The sequence below is a fragment of the Anabrus simplex genome, chromosome 1 (assembly GCF_040414725.1).
Source record: "Anabrus simplex isolate iqAnaSimp1 chromosome 1, ASM4041472v1, whole genome shotgun sequence".
NCBI lineage: Eukaryota > Metazoa > Arthropoda > Insecta > Orthoptera > Tettigoniidae > Anabrus > Anabrus simplex.
In genome coordinates, this window is record NC_090265.1 from 514,976,313 (window position 1) to 514,994,537 (window position 18,225).

An 18,225-nucleotide genomic window follows, 5' to 3' on the forward strand; every position below is an offset into this window, starting at 1 on the left:
GGATTTGTACGTAGATGAAAGAAACAGAGCGAAACAAATAGTTGTTGAATCCAAAAAGAAGTCATGGGAAGATTTTGGTAATAACCTGGAAAGGCTAGGTCAAGCAGCAGGGAAACCTTTCTGGACAGTAAGAAAGAATCTTAGGAAGGAAGGGAAAAGGGAAATGAACAGTGTTTTGAGTAATTCAGGTGAACTCATAATAGATCCCAGGGAATCACTGGAGAGGTGGAGGGAATATTTTGAACATCTTCTCAATGTAAAAGGAAATCATCCTGGTGGTGTTCCCAACAGCCAAGCTCATGGGGAGGAGGAAAATGATGTTGGTGAAATTATGCTTGAGGACGTGGAAAAGATGGTATATAAACTCCATTGTCATAAGGCAGCAGGAATAGATTAAATTAGACCTGAAATGGTGAAGTATAGTGGGAAGGCAGGGATGAAATGTCTTCATAGAGTAGTAAAATTAGTGTGGAGTGTTGGTAAGGTACCTCAGATTGGACAAAAGCATTAATTGCACCTATCTATAAGCAAGGAAACAGGAAGGATTGCAACAATCGAGGTATCTCATTGATTAGTATACCAGGCAAAGTATTCACTGGCATCTTGAAAGGAAGGGTGCGATCAGTCGTTGAGAGCAAGTTGGATGAAAACCAGTGTGGTTTCAGACCACAGAGAGGCTGTCAGGATCAGATTTTCAGTATGCGCCAGGTAATTGAAAAATGCTACGAAAGGAATAGGGAGTTGTGTTTATGTTTCGTAGATCTAGAGAAAGCATATGACCGGGTACCGAGGGAAAAGATGTTCGTTATATTGGGGGACTATGGAATTAAAGGTAGATTATTAAAATCAATCAAAGGCATTTATGTTGACAATTGGGCTTCAGTAAGAATTGATGGTAGAATGAGTTCTTGGTTCAGGGTACTTACAGGGGTTAAATAAGGCTGTAATCTTTCACCTTTGCTGATCGTAGTTTACATGGATCATCTGCTGAAAGGTATAAAATGGCAGGGAGGGATTCAGTTAGGTGGAAATGTAGTAAGCTGTCTGGCCTATGCTGACGACTTGGTTTTAATAGCAGATTGTGCCGAAAGCCTGCAGTCTAATATCTTGGAACTTGAAAATAGGTGTAATGAGTATGGTATGAAAATTAGCCTCTCGAAGACTAAATTGATATCAGTAGGTAAGAAATTCAACAGAGTTGAATGTCAGATTGGTGATACAAAGCTAGAACAGGTCGATAATTTCAAGTATTTAGGTTGTGTGTTCTCCAAGGATGGTAATATAGTAAGTGTGATTGAATCAAGGTGTAGTAAAGCTAATGCAGTGAGCTCGCAGTTGCGATCAGCAGTATTCTGTAAGAAGGAAGTCAGCTCCCAGACGAAACTATCTTTACATCGGTCTGTTTTCTGACCAACTTTGCTTTATGGGAGCAAAAGCTGGGTGGACTCAGGATATTTTGTTCATAAGTTAGAAGTAACAGACATGAAAGTAGCAAGAATGATTGCTGGTACAAACAGGTGGGAACAGTGGCAGGAGGGTACTGGGAATGAGGAGATAAAGGCTAATTTCGGAATGAACTCGATGGATGAAGCTGTACGCATAAATCGGCTTCGGTGGTGGGGTCATGTGCGGCGAATGGAGGAGGATAGGTTACCTAGGAGAATAATGCACTCTGCTATGGAGGGTAAGAGAAGTAGAGGGAGACCAAGACGACGATGGTTAGACTCGGTTTCTAACGATTTGAGGATAAGAGGTATAGAACTAAATGAGGCCACAACACTAGTTGCAAATCGAGGATTATGGCGATGTTTAGTAAATTCTCAGAGGCTTGCAGACTGAACGCTGAAAGGCATAACAGTCTATAATGATAATGTATGTATGTATGTATGTATGTATGTATGTATGTATGTATGTATGTATGTATGTATGTATGTATGTAGTCAGTTGCAGTTGGTTTCCATATATTTGCCACCAGCACTGTCAATTAGTTATTATACATCTTCCTAATTTTCTATATTATCTGGTAAATAATAATAATCATAATAATAATAATACATGTAATGATAATACAATCATAGGAAAATGTTAATGAAGGTATTTTTCAAATTCACATAAAAGTTCAATACCAACTAAACTGACCTAAAATATAGTTAGATATAACATAACTTAAAGTAGCATAAAAGCTGCACATAGTTGTGCAAATTGGTTCTCTTCCTCAGGCCATCTACTGGCCATGTAAAATGTTCCATCACTTGATTTGTTCAATCGGAGCCTTAAACTCTGATGTATTGGCAGCTTCACTTTGGGAATTACAGTAGTGCTAAATTAAACACAAACTCGTGTGAACAAATAAAAGGGCAAGGACCTTTATACATCGTACACTCTTTAGAACTGTGATTCTGATCATCTGATGCCAATAGGAGATGTTCATACAGAGCTTTGTAACTCTCTAGGTTGACTCAGCAGCCCTGTAAGATGAAGCTACCCAGTGCACAGACAGAATTGTCCCTACTTTTGCCATTTGCATTCCTAGGTTATTTGCCTACAGTTGATACTGATTTTTTGGGTATCTGTGGTGCAATGAACAGACTTTATCTATGAAAATCTAAAATTCATTTAATTCCATACACAGAGTTTACGGTTTTACGAACACTCAGTTCTATTCTATGACAGACTATACCACATGGTAATGGTTGGATACTTCCGACTCAGTCATTTCAGTGCACCTGATTTTTACCCATCATAGAACTCGCACCATCTTTACATACACCAATCACATTTTTTGCTAAGAAAAGGCCACTAGGATATAATCAGTTAAAAAGGGGAATTCACTATACTCTCAGAAGGAGCGGATTCCAATTAGCAAATTAAAGACAAATATTACTGTTTTGTCACCAGTGAAGTATGCACTGATATGTACTATTAAAAGTATTTTTAATGATTGATATTGTTGTCGATGCATCTATAATAACCAGTAATGTAGAATCAACTGCAACTATTTCCTTGCATAATATTAATACAATTAATTATACTGGATGCTGATGTACAACTCTGGAGGCCTATACCCTTATCCAGTTCACTGGCTAGCTGTAGATCTATCAAATCAAGGTATTTGTTATATGAAATGCAATTTTTTGCTACACTGTATGCTGTACGAAAAAACCTTATTGGTATCTGCATGCTGTTTACTGAGTTGTTGACCAAAAAGATGTTGTAATTGCTGCTTCTCTGCAAGGTTAACTTTATCTGAGATTGTTCTGTTTGCCTTGCCTTTTTTTTTTTACCATAATATTTTATTCCCCTTTCTTGCTTCCATAATACGTAATGTCATTGTTTTCCCATTCTTTTGACATATAGAGCTCTGACACTCTTTCAACACCCAGAACCAATTTCCAGTCCCTTTGAACAACCATACAACAACATTTCTGATCTGCAATAACTAGGCAAGGTTACGCTTTCAAGAAGTCTTCTGATTGTTGAGCAGTCCAGTATTTTGGATATGAAGGCAAAGTTTCGCTTACAGATGCTGCACAGGTAGAACTACTACTGGCATCTGAATTTAAATCACTGTCAATAACCATGTAGCCATCTTTTTTTTAAAAAAATTTATTATTATTATTTTTTTTTATTATTATTTTTTTTTTTTTTGTGAGTAAATACTCCAGATTCCTCACAGTCCATCCATTTGTTAAAATTGATCCAAGTGTGTAATGGACTAGTATAACTTGGAAACAATTCTCTAAACCTATGGGCAAAGAGTGAAAATATCAAGCTCAGTTAGACAATTAGTAGGTGTTGTTGTTATTATTATTATTATTATTATTATTATTATTATTATTATTATTATTATTATTATTATTATTATTTGTCTTGTGTAACAGAACATGTGAGGTTATGTCACGATACTTCTCCTGTATGTTTATTAATACGACTTTATTTAATGTAAGAACATGTAATTAATAGTATATAATTTATTATTACCTGTAAATATGATGTATAAATCCAATATAATATTGTGCAACACAGGGTAAGATTCAATAACAACGCACCTTTGTCACTCGAGTTTTACAGAATGTTCTATTAATTTGTACATAGGTTATTGGAGACTCGAGAAGATACGAGAAAGCATGTTGTGTCATACTTTTCTACAAGCCTGGCCAGGCAAGGTACGGGGTCTTTTTTTTTGGCTTGCTCCATGTCACAGGGGAACATGCACAGAAGGCGACAGCACGCCCAGGTGACTCATTTGCGGAGAGATATATTGCACATGGCTGGTTAAGATAATCTAATGCAGTACGATAGCGATAACCATTGCTTCACAGCAATAGTTTAGTTTATCATCTGTGGTAGTAGTAGCATGTCCATTGTATTTGTTTTAAAATAGCGTCATTCCTCTAGGAATATTAAAGTAATCATGTGTTTAACGAGTGATGTATACAGTAGAACAGTGTGCATTCATTGTGTTGCGCTATGCAAAGCATTCTTCCTTTACAGAGTGCTGATTTTTTGATTCATTCCCAAATTTCCTGGCATCCTCCCTCCCCATAGAAGTACGGTACGTTGATTAAAGAAGAAATTCCGCACCACCTGGTCCATTCTTAACAAGAAATCATGCAGGAGAGACAAACTGTTTTAACAGAGGAAAAGCTTGACGAAATAGTTCTCTTGGAAAGAACTCCAACAAAATCCCTGTAGCGTCTCGCTGTACAAGCTGATGTGTCATTATCTTCTGCCCACAAAGCAACAAAACTGTTAAAAGCAAAACCGTACAAACCCACCCCTGCCCAATATTTAAGAGGACCTGACAGTGTCACTAGGGTTCGATATTGTAACTGGTTGCTTCAGTTAGTTCATGATGGGCATGTTGACCCAGAACTTTTATGTTATAGTGATGAAGCATGACAACACTTAAGTGGCTATGTAAATAGTCAAAACAATCGCTACTGGTGTGCAGAACATCCCCACCAGCTGCTTGTCAGTCTACTTCATAATGTAAATATTGGAGTTTGGTGCGCAATAAGTGCTCGCAGAATTATAGGGCCTATATTTTCCCGTGAAACAATAAATGTTGATCATTATATAGACCTCATTATCAGACTATTCTTTCAAGAGCTGACGGAAGAAGAAAAGAGCAATGGTTACTTCATGCAAGATAATGGGACGACACACACTGCTAATCGGTCTATGGAGGTAATTATTACATGTGATAAACCTACAGCTATAACGCTCGTAGTAAGAAGTCTACAATCGTCAATAACGTTTAGTTTATAACGTAACAAATTACCCTCACCATCGTAAACATTGAAAATGAGAGTGGACAAACTGCAGCCTTGCCTCACTCCTTTCTGGATTGCTGCTTCTTTTTCAAAGCCCTCGATTCTTATCACTGCAGACTGATTTTTGTATAGATTGTAGATAATCCTTCTTTCTCGGTATCTGATCCCAATCACCTTCAGAATCTCAGACAGCTTGGTCCAATCAACATTATCGAATGCCTTTTCTAGATCTACGAAAGCCATGTACGTGGTATTGTCTTTCTTAATTCGATTCTGTAAGATCAGACGTAAAGTCAGGATTGCTTCACGTGTTCCCACATTTCGTCTGAAGCCAAATTTGATCTTCTCCCAACTCAGTTTCAACTTGTCTTTCCATTCTTCTGTAAATGATATGCGTTAAAATTTTTATGGGCGTGAGATGCTAAAATAATGGTGCGGTAGTTTTCACGGTTGTCAGCACCGGCTTCCTTGTGAATAGATATAACAACGTTCTGCCAAAAATCGGATTGCACTTCTCCTGTACCATACATCTTGCACACTAAACGGAATAACCTCTCCATGCTGATTTCTCCTAAGGCAGTCAGTAATTCTGAGGGTATGTCATCAATTCCCAGTACCTTGTTCCTTAGGTGTCTCAAAGCTGTGTCTAATTCTGACCTCAAAATTGGGTCTCCTATGTCCTCAGCATCGACAGCCTCTTCTTGTTCCAGAACACTATCATCTGCTTCTTTACCTTGATACAATTGTCGGATATGTTCCTGCCATCTTTCTGACTTGTCTTTTTCCCCTAGAAGTGGTTTTACAGTGGGGCTTTTAATATTCATACACACCCACTTTTTCTTTTTCCAAAGGTTTCCTTGATTTTCCTGTGTGCAGCATCTACCTTTCCTAGGGCCATACAACCTTCAACTTCTTTGCACTTCTCTTTCAGCCGTTCTTCCTTACCTGTCCTGCACTTTCTAACTACTTCATTCTTTATTCGCCTGTATTCTTTTCTGCCCTCCTTTTTTTTATATTCTTATACTTTCATCGTTCGTCAGTCAGGTATAGTATTTCTTGAGTTATCCATTGTTTCTTAGGTGATCTTTCCTTTCTTCCTAACTTTCCTTCAGCAGCCTTACTGATTGCATTCTTCATGACTGTCCATTCTTCCTCTAATGTGTTTCCTTCAGAGTTTTCCTTTAGTCCCTGTGTTACATGTTCGTTGAAACAATCCCTCTATTTTCTTTCAACCTGTCTAGATCCCGTCTCCCTGCATTCCTTCCGTTCTTCAGTTTCTTCAACTTCAGATGGCATTTCATGACCAACAGGTTGTGGTCTAAGTCCACGTCTGCTTCTGGGAAAGTCTTGCAATCCAACACCTGGTTTCTAAATCTCTGTCTAATCCTAATGAAGTCTATTTGATACCTTCCAGTGCCTCCAGGTCTCGTTCATGTATACAGCTGTCGTTTGTGGTGTTTGAGCCAAGTGTTAGCCAGGACTAAATTATGATCAGTGCAGAATTCAACCAGCCACTTTCCTCTTTCATTCCTTTGTCCCAATCCGAATTGTCTTACTGTATTACCTTCTCTTTCCGTGGCCTACCACTGCATTCTAGTCTCTCATCACTATTATATCATCACCTTTTACATACTGTAATAAATCTTCTCAATTAAATTGAAATAAGAAATATAGTGGTCATCCTTTTCATTACACTATATTTCGTATTTCAATTTAATTGTGAACTCAGTTCAATATGGAACATTATGAAATTCTTATCTTTAAAAGTAATAAATCTTGTATCTTGTCATATATTCTTTTGATTTCTTCGTCATCCGCTGAACTAGTAGGCATATAGGCCTGCACTATTGTCGTGGGCATTGGCTCGGTGTCTATCTTGACCACAGTATCTAGTAGTTCTTTCACTATGCTGGTCATAGTAGCTTACCCGCTGCCCTATTTTCTTATTCATTATTAAACCAACTCCTCCATTTCCCGGGTTTGATTTTGTATTGATAATTCTGTAGTCGCCTGCCCAGACATCCTGTTCTTCCTGCCAACGTACTTCACTTATATCAACTACATCTAACTTTAGTCTATCCATCTCCCTTTTCAGATTCTCTAACCTACCACAGCGATTCAGACTTCTAACATTCCACTCTCTGACTCGCAGATTGTTTATGGTTTATGGTATCCATTGTAACTGTTCCACCTCGTCAAAACACTTGGGGAGTTGAAAGTTATTATCTTGGGACACATGAATATTAAATAAACTATTTGTGGCTTGCCCGCAAATTGCCACGCAAATAGAAACAATTAACATTCCATGGTTCCCCATTTCTCTATGTAATGTTTGGGCGCCGTAAACCAAAATTTATATTTACTAGCATAGAGACTTATACTTAAATCACAGGGGTAGGATTTTAAATAATTAACCATTAAGTATCGCTTAAGAAAGAAAATTAACGCAATATAAAATACAAATGAATTTATTATACAAAAAAAATGAGATGAATCGGAAAAGTTTCCTTAAAGCGGGAGGAATTGATAATTTACTGAATTTACTATTGCTTGCTTTATCTAATTGAAGCTCACCAATTGCAGCTTCCGTTGAAGTCATCTGGTTTCCGTGGTTACTCGTTCTCTTCTTCTCGATGTAGACTTTGCTCCATGGACATCCTTCCTTCCTTCCTTCCTTCTCTGATGTAGTACGGGCTATCTGGACTAACACTCCCTACTTGCCTAGTCTTTAAATTAGACATTGGCCCTATACTTGTAAAAACTGATCAGCGTTGATCGTAAGAGGAGAAAATTCAGAGATATGAATTTTTCCATATTAGTAGAAATCTCAGTCCAACTGAGCTGTACTATTTATACGGTACAGACTTGTATCAAAATTCCGTAGACTTGGAACTAAACATAGTTCTTCATCCAGAATATTTACTGAAAATAACACAAGCCGTAAGCTTGTTTTCGTCTCACGTAGATCCGATAACATTACCGCACGTAAGTACTGTATCGAAGCGATAACACATTGTACAAAAGTAACTATGTCGCGGAGCGACCACACACTGTTTCAAAAATCAAATCACGTCGTTCAAAGTAGATGTTCACAGTAGAAGTAGTAGTGATGGAGTATCTCGTTAAGATGTTAGCTTCACAGCAGAAGTTGTACTTAGTTAGGTGCCGTTCTCGTGTTGAGAATCAGTATATATCCGGGCTCACCCCCACTCTTGGTAACAGTTCAATCTCAAAACTCATATACAACGAAGTATCTGATTCGATAGATCGAAGCATCAACTCCCCTTCCCTTCTTCCTCGACAAGTCCAGAAGGCGTGGCGAAGATATAGCTGACCCTCTTGCAAGCCTCGCGCACGGGTCGCTGTTTACTAGCCTTGGTCATAAAATAAACCCATGACGCACGCAAAATCCCAAGCTTCAAGAATAACCCTCCGTATACACAAACATGAGATGAAATGAAAACAACTATGTCTCAACATATTGACCGTATTTACAACATAATGAATTCTTATCCTACATAATATAATAATTTAAATACTAAAACGATGTTATTATATATACAGTATGATTCCAAAAAGCCTTGATTACAAATGATTGACGTTGAATAAATATGTTATTACAAATAATTGCCGATGGCGGATAAACTTGATATCAAATGATATCGCGTAAAATGATATTATATTAAATTTGTAGGGCTGGAGAAGCCTGGACAGTTACACCATCTTCCTGATAATTGCCCCCTCTCATGTAGTCCCCACTCAGAGATCCAATGGGGGACTATTTTACCTCCAGAATATTTTACCCGGGAGGAAGCCATCATCAGTACATCATTCATACAGAGAGAGCTGTGTGTCCTCGAAAGTTAGTTATGGCTGCAGTTTCCCGTTACTTTCAGCCCTGTAGCTGTATCAACACAGCTAAGCCATGTTAAGTATTATTACAAGACCATATCAAACAATCATCTAAACTGCTGCCCTTGTAACTTCCTAAAGGCTGCTACCCCCTTTCGACGAACCATTCGTTAGTCTGGTCTCTCAACAGATACCCATCCGATATGGTTGCACCTACAGCTCGGCTACCTGCTTCATTGGGACAAGCAAGCCTCCCCACCACGGCAAGGGCATATGGTTAACAGGGGAGGAGAGGGCATGAATAAGTAAATAAATATAATATGTGAAAATACATCTCAGAGATTGACAGATAAATGGCCAGTATCACTAATGTTTCCAGGAATTCATGGATAATGTTGGCCTGTGGTTCAACTCACTTTGCAACCTGTTTAAACAGTGCTATCCATCTCTTGAAAGCTGTACTTTTGAATATTGAAAACCATTCTGGATAATACACTGTACTTCTTTTCAGGATTGGTAAAAAAAGGAAATGTTTCAGAGAACATTAGAATATTCAGGGGAAACAGTCAATCGGGTGCCTTTGCAAAAGTTATTTATTAGAAACTGTACTGATTTTATGAAGAATTGGTAACTTGTTGTTAACTGGCATATTCAGTGATTTGTTGTCATATCAGGTATTGATTTTGTTACCTGTGTCTGTTACATTGTTATTGTTTTTTCAGTCCTTTAAGTAGTGATGTCCTGTGGTACCTATCTCATTTTTAATCAGAACATAGGTTATAACATAATATCAGACAGGCTGTGAATAGACAAATACATAAACTATATACCTTTTATTCAGAGATCTCTTGCTGAAAAAGTCTTTGGGAAATATGAATGTTCTTGTTATTCTTGCCTTATTAGTGCCATGATGAAAATGAAGACTAGTAATATGTGCTTTCAATATAGATGATCCCCACCTGGATCTACCGGACGAACTGGCTAACTCCATTGAGCCACCACTTGAATGTGTGGTGCCAGGCTGTAACAACACACCCTTCATGTGCCCAGACAAGTCTTTCTTTAAGTTTCCACTTGAGGAAGATAGGTAAGTTTTTACTTGACATCAAATAACACAAATGGATAATTGTCAACAGCAACATGCAGATATTCCTGTACTGTTGACAAATATATTTCTAACCTGAGTAGCTTAGTTGTTTAGTCATTGCCCTTTTGTGCACAATGTAACAGGTTCAATCCTAGCCAACATCAGTGGTATTTCAGGGTGTTCAAATGTAACAACTCTGTTTTTGGTGTCAAGCATGCCGAAATATTCCTGAAGGACAAAGTTCCAACACTCTTGCATGTTTTAAAATATATAACCATTGAACATCAAACCCACATTCTCTCTCTCTCTTTCCTAGCGTATATCACAAGTATAGGGTTCGCTGTTTTGCTACATCTCCTCCATTTCGCCCTGTTGCTGACATCTTCAGGTTTTAAACCAGCGTCGTGCATCTCGCCTTGATATTTTCAGTCCACTGCTTTAAAAGCCTTCCATGTGGTCGTATTCCTCCCGGATCAACTTGGGGAACTGTTTTAGCAACTGAGCCGTCTTGCCTTCCCATCAGTATCAGAGTAGAGAAGGGTCCATCTATTCAACACCATTGGCTTTGTATAGTGTCCTATATAACGGGGACTAGTTTTGACCCCATATATTGGGTCATTTTCAGCCACAATCCAATTGGAAGACGTATGCTCGCATATAACCAGTAATAAAGTAAACAATCTGGTATGTCCCAATTTACAATCCAAATTTAAAACATGAATGAAGTCCGAACAACACATCCAAATTTGAAACCAAATGACACATCAAGACTGCTGCAGTTGGTACCGAATTATGTTGTCGCTCCTACAGCAACCAAATGTTCCTGAGTTGATCTGGGAATTGACATTTCCCATCTGTGTAAATGAGCCACTTGATTTATAATTTATGTTTGTTCGGTAGTAATATGGGTAATGATTTGTTTGTAGCTTGAAGGGGAACATTCATAACTTACAACTTTTGTGGTCTGTAACCACACTGGTTTTCATCCAACTTCCTCCCAACCACTGATCGCACCCTCCCTTCGAAGATACCAGTGAACACTTTGCTTAGTATACTGATCATTGAGGTACCTCAATAGTTGTTGTAATCCTTTTTTTTGTTGTTGTTGTTGTTGTTGTTGTTGTTGTTGTTGTTGAGTGCGAGTACCTGAGAGTCCCAGGGCAAAAAACTATGCCTCTTTATTCATCTGTTTCCGAGAAATACCTATGATACCAATATAGTTGGTCTGTTATTGGACATTATAAATTTTCCACCTAACTCATTCCTGGTTGCCAGCGTTTCGCTCCAGTGTGCTAAGTTGGGCTTATCAGTTGGTAAATAGCACGCCTACCAAGATGCATGGCTATAGTGCACTGGCACTGGCGGTGGCTCCAAGTAGTGTACGCAGTGGCCTCCACGGTATGTGACTAGCCATGCGTCTTGCTAGGTGTGCTGTTAAACTTAGCACACTGGGGTTAGCTGGAAAATTTATAATGTCCAATAATGGCTGCAACTATATTGGTATTATAAATTTACTTGTTCGGAGCAAATATCTCAGGTTCCCAGTGGGAATCAACATCTTTATCAAATGCCTATGAGTTGGAAAAATCTCTGGTTGCACTGGCAGGGGAAGAACGATCTGTCAGAGGAGAATCCCCCTCTTTGCTGAGGTAATGGGGTTTAATTTTGAGTCAGAGAGGTATTTAGGGAATAGGGGGGAAACTTCCCTTCTTAACAAACAGCCCCTTTTAGAGGTTTAATTTGGAGTTTAATTTAGTGAGAGAATGGTATTAAATTAGTAAAAGGGCCAAAACAATTTCTATTTCTTGTTAAAACAGGTCATAAGTTAGCCAAGAGCCGCGATGTTTGTAAAGTGTGTTCGCCTTCTTGGTTCTTACAACGTATTTTAAGAGTAGGATGCCAGGGTTGGTTGAATGGCTTAGGAGGGTTCTAGCTTCGGTCATCTTTACTATTTTGTTAATGATGCTTTGGTCATCATTCTAACTTTCCTGTTTTGAAAAACTTGTAATTTATAAAGTGGAGTTTTAACAATATAGCCACGAGCCTCATAACCATACAACAGTGTGGGTCTGATACTTGCTAGGCAAATATTTCTCTTAATACTTGTAGAGATATATCTATTACCCAGCAGAGGTCTCAAAGCTTTCATCCGTGCTGTGGCACGTTGTAAGGCTTGTTCTATATTGTATCTCCAGGACATATTCCTGTCCATATTTAATCCGAGATATTTCATTTTGTTTTTTGAAGATAGAGGGACATTATTAACCCCTTCAACACCAAAGCCATATATATATGTTATTGAACGCCGTGCCTCGTCCGCCAAACCCGCATATATACTGTATGTTTTGGTGCATAAATCTCATAAATGAATGGGATATAGTGTCATGCTTTGAAATTCCGTGGAAATCCTCAAAGATGTTTTGTACGGCAGATATACCACTCCATTTCGCGTGTTTTGAAAGCGATCTGGTGTTATTTCACCTTTGTTGGAGTGGAACATCTTTCCCGCTAACGTGTAGCCATTATGGCCTCTTGAAGTATACATTCATCGTATACATTCATCTCTTGTTGACGAAGAAATTGAATGTTTCCTCATAAATAGTGATTCTGGAGTGCTATATTTTGATAATGAAGATTGAGAATATATAGGGGGCGATACTGAACTACAAGAAAGTGCGAGACAAAGTAGTAATGATGAATCTCATACAAAATTGTCACAAACACAGAACCTTCTAAAATAAGTTTGTTATTTACAATTGGGTTATATCATACAGATTTCACTGCAACGACTGTTCCAGCGTATACATTGGGCATACAGGGAGATCCTTCAAAATCGGATATAACGAACATGTTAATGCTATCTAATACAAAAGATTCTCAGCAATAGGACAGCATACACACGACTACAAACACAGCTTCTACAGCATCAACAATGATTAGACATCGTTGAAATAATGAATAAAGGTCTTCTAGTAGACCTAACGGAGCAATGTTTCATTCTATTGGACTAATACTACAACCCTAATTTTAATCTTAATGATCTATCCAAAAAGCCTGCTATCTTATTTGATATACTTATTTCAGTTATTAACAATCTTAAACTTCCAAAAGATCAATCAATATATAAAACAGTATGCAACACGCTGGCTTACTACCCCTACCGAAATCCACGCCCCCCCCTCCCCTCCCGACCTGTGTTCACCTGTTACCGCGACCTCCCTTCCCCCTACCTGACACGCCCCGATCCCCCGCTGATGATCGCAGCTTGTTGCCTGACATTCTGCTCGGCAGTTCCTTTTTAACACGTTCCGTGCGGTTCGGGTCACCATGCGCCCCGAAACATGTTACTCTTATCCGTCGGCGCGAACTTCCCAAAACTGCGAAGTAAGTAACTACGTCTTAGTTAATTTCCGTTAACTAATGGCAACATAGTGTTCCAATTGAAGTAAAGGTTCGAAGCATACTGCTAGTTTTGATCGGCCCACCGGTGACCCGAAGGAGGTTTTTTTCATCTTCCATTCATATCGCTTCGGGTCACCCTGAGTCCCGATTGTTGTCTGACCCATATGTTTATGCGGGAATCGCTTAGCGTGATTACGGTGAATGAAGCCTAGTGTTGCTGCCCGCAGATGGTAGATTGTTGGTATCTGCTTTCTACATTGCTCTTAGGTAAGCAAATAGAGGTTATTCTAGTAGTTATTGACATATTTGTTATCTTCCGTAGATAATATTTACAAGCAATTTCACGTCCTTTTTAGGCATGGAGCCTTTACATTCTGACACACCGGTGGCACGGAAAAGAAAGAGGGTTAGGACTTCACTGGATCCCGGACGAATTGTTCATTATTTGGAACAAAGTGACGACAGTATGAAAATAATTAACATAGGCCTCTCATATTCCAATAAAAACTGATCAATGAACGAGAATCTAACAATTAATTCCTCAGTTATTTCTGTTTCACGCAATTGTTGAATCGGAACACTGTCGCACAGGTAAATATGCTGGAATGTCTCCTCAACAATGACGCACACAACAAGTGCACATGCATTGTTTAGGATTTCATACTAGGGAGTAAACAAAGTCAATTTCGTCAGGTCACCGGTGACCCGAACCGATAATAACTAAAGGCAGCATCGGGTCACCGGTGGGCCGATACGACGTAACATTCAGTCATCGAAATTCACTGCCGCAGGGAACGTGTTATTGATGGTTATGAATTTCATGTTTTTGGTCCGTATTGAACAATATATAAGTAATAATAATAATAACTTAAATGTTTCCACCTTTTCAATACAATATATTCACAAAATTACAAAATTATACGGTACTAGTTTCGACCCATCTAGGGGTCATCATCAGCCGTATTGGAGCAAAGATCATTTGTGGCGAAATCCTAAGACAATATTATTTTAAAGAATAACAAGTGAAATGAGATGTTATGGTAATAGTTAATAATACAAGGAATATACATAATAAGAGGTTTTTAACAAAGAATAAAGTATAAATGGGGTGTTGTAAAAATTATAATCATGGAAATCAGTAAGTTCTTGTATTGAAATGAAATATGGCTTAGGAAGAGGGCTTAAGGTGGGGCTGAAGGGTGCGGGAGAAAGTGTAATTGTCTTGGAAAAGTACCTTTGATTAAATTTAGGATTGAGTTTAGGTTGGCTGCATTATTGTTTCTGAGGAAAGTGATAAATAGATCGAAGAGTATGTTGGGTTTCTCCTCGCCTGTGAACGTGGTGCTTGAGGTGAGTTTCCATCTTCTGTTTGCTGCACCATCCTTCGCTCATTCAATTGTTTCGACATTTCCAACTTTGTCGTCTGGATTTCACCTTTAATACTCTGAATTTCTTTTCTCATCTCATCTATTCCTTGCTCTGTTCTAACTATCCTCTTTTCCGTTTCATTTTTGTTCTTTTTCATCTCTTCATTTATAATCTTCATCTCGTCTCCAATATGGTCGTGTGCTAGAATGAAATTATCTCCCAACGTCTTGTTTGCCGTTAGTACATTTTCATTTATATCTTTCAATTTCTCATCATAGTGATTCCATTTTTCTTGAGAATCTATTCTCATCGACTCCATATTATCCGTTAATTTCTTAATTTCGTCCTCTTTCAATCCTTGGATGTAATTTTTACTTTCTGTTAATTCCCCTCTAATTTTATTTCATTATGGATCTCTTTATTCTTATCTTCCATTTTCTCCATCATTTCAGTTCAAAGATCATTTAATCCGGTTTTCATCTGGGAAACTTCTTCAATTTTACCAATCCTACTCTTATCATTTCTTCCTGCCTCTTCTCCATTCTTCTCATCTCTTCCATCTGGCTTCGATGTCTTCTTGTATTCTCTGATATTCTTCTTGTCTCTGATTACATTCTTCTTGTTCCTGTTGGTACTCTTCTCAAAGTCTTTCGAATATCTCTTCTAATTGCTTTTTCTGTCTTTCCTCGTGTTTCCTCATCATTTCCTGTTGCGCTTCTCCTTGTTTCTTCATTTCCTTTAACATTTCTATTATTCCCTTCTGTTCTTCTTTTGTCTTGTCTAACTCTTCGGTTATCTTATTTACCTCCTCATCCTTTTTCTTAAATCTCTTTTCCTGCTCTCCTTTTGTCTTTTCTATATCCTCAATTATTATCTCCTCATCCTTTTCCTGTAATTTCTCTCCCTGCTCCTTTTGATATTCCTCGAATTCCGAACGGAGGTGATTTATACTTGTCATCTTAATGTTTATTATTATTCAACTTCACTAAAGTTTCAATTTCTCTAATTGTTTATAACTTATAATCACTAAAATTATATCAATTTTTCAGGGACTGACAGTCTGACTTCCCCCAATAACAAGCTATTCCACTATCCCAGTTATTCAAGAAATTCAAAATAAGCATTTTTGATATTTTAAAATTATCAACCTATTAACTATTCCTATCGCAGCATAATATGATATGATGATCTAAATTAATATTATAAATTATCTTAAAACTATCAATTATTTAAATTATTATTGCAATTTATTTAATTATTATTATCCATTTCTTCTTCAGCTTCTCTTTCACATCCATATGACTTCTTGCCTAACTCTCAACTTCTTCTTCTTCTTCTTCTTGGTTTCTTCCGTAAGTATCTAATCTCAAATAATCATTTCTTTTTTGCTTCAGTGCTGGTTATTATTATTTTATGGATATCCATCATCCTTTTTTTTTTACATAAAAACTCCCATGGCAAGTATCCTCAGTCTTGCCGCATTATCAGGTGCATATTCAATGTACCGAACAGTCCTCTTGTAATTAGACTAGACATCCTCAGTTTTGTTCCAACATTTTTGGGCTTTCAATTTAATGCTCAGGCTAAACATCCTCAATCTTGCTCCAACGGTGAACGTCAATTTAATTTTTAGACTAGGCATCCTCACTCTTGCTTTCAATGGTAAGCGCTAATTTAATGTTGCGCCCATCATTTTTAATTTTTTTTTTTCTTTGCTTCAGTGCTGGTTATTATTTTTTTTATAGATATCCATCATCTCTTTTTTTTTTTTTTTACATAAAAACTCCCATGCCGAGTATCCTCAGTCTTGCCGCATTATCAGGTGCATATTCAATGTACCAAACAGTCCTCTTGTAATTAGACTAGACATCCTCAGTTTTGTTCCAACATTTTTGGGCTTTCAATTTAATGCTCAGGCTAAACATCCTCAATCTTGCTCCAGCGGTGAACGTCAATTTAATTTTTAGACTAGGCATCCTCACTCTTGCTATCAACGGTAAGCGCTAATTTAATGTTGCGCCCATCATTTTTTTTTTTACTATGCTGGGCATCCTCAGTCTTGCTCCACTGTTGGGCGCCAATTTAATGCACCATCCTTCGGGGGAAACTTTTTCTTGCGCCACGACGGGTGGCCCATGTATTGCAGTATTGCACCGGCTGTTTCCCCCTCTTCCGATTACATCACGTATTGGAATCAACCGAATGGATCATGCATTAAAAATGATGCTAAGTATCGGCAGCTACGTTTCTCCATTAATCGGTGAATAATAAATTCATTACGCATGGATAAGTTCCGATTAAAGCAGTTATCTCCATTCCACGTTTCATTGTAAGCATCAAAATATTCTCCGAATTGCTACATGATACCTCTCAGGGGTAACTAATGTGTATCATTAAAGTATGTTTTTTTACGTGAGATCGACTGGGAACCTGCATTTCCTTTCATATAATTCACCAGCAATTCCATTCTTCCCTAAATATCAATAAAATTCATCACACAAACTTATTCAACCAAAAATAAACATGTAAGAATTCAATGTAAGCTTACCTGCTATAATTATGAAAATAAATTGCAATAATAATAATTTAAATGTATAAAATCTTGATTTATTCATAACTATGAATTACTTTGAGATGAATTAATATGTTAAAATAATATTCAATTACATTCAGCGTCTCTTCATTGAAAAGGTAAACCAATAAAGTCTTTAATTGAGCTTAAATATCCTTTTCGTTAAAGAATTATGATTCTCACAACATAAAACAAAGAAAAGTTTACGTAGTTTCATAAGTCATAATTATCAGTCTCATTAGGTAGTAATCTTGGTGGATATTCATGAAATTAAAGTGTCAAGAAAGTTAAAATGTGAGTAAAATCATAAGTAAATAAATTAAAAGTGGTTAAAATCAAAGTTCCAAAACATCAAACAGACTTTTTTTTTTTTAACGTTAAGTCATTAATTTTGTCGTTCTGCTTCGATTGTTTTTAAGTTGTAACGCTAGCAGAGAAAGCAAAGTTCCAAATATTATAGCTTCAAATGGCTATTTAAATATATTCCGATGCATAAAAAAAAATATCAATCAGTTTCACCAAGTTACTGGGTAAATATATCCATATTATCTCCTAAGAAGTAAATGTAGGTATCGCCTAATAATAAATTATCATTATCCTATCAGGTCTTACATCTATTGAGATTCATGATCGCATCTAAGTTCAATTACTATTTCATGGAATTTTAG

The 18,225-nt window shown here is 37.4% G+C and overlaps 1 protein-coding gene across 1 annotated transcript in view; it reads left to right on the forward strand.

Moving 5' to 3' along the window:
* The window catches only part of LOC136868662 (zinc finger protein 665), a 163,853-nt gene that overhangs the window by 18,334 nt on the left and 127,294 nt on the right, over positions 1-18,225 (forward strand). Inside the window, exon 3 of the mRNA XM_067144791.2 lies at positions 10,077-10,215. Within this exon, the coding sequence (XP_067000892.1) occupies positions 10,077-10,215 (139 nt within the window). The remainder of the gene's footprint in view (positions 1-10,076; positions 10,216-18,225) is intronic.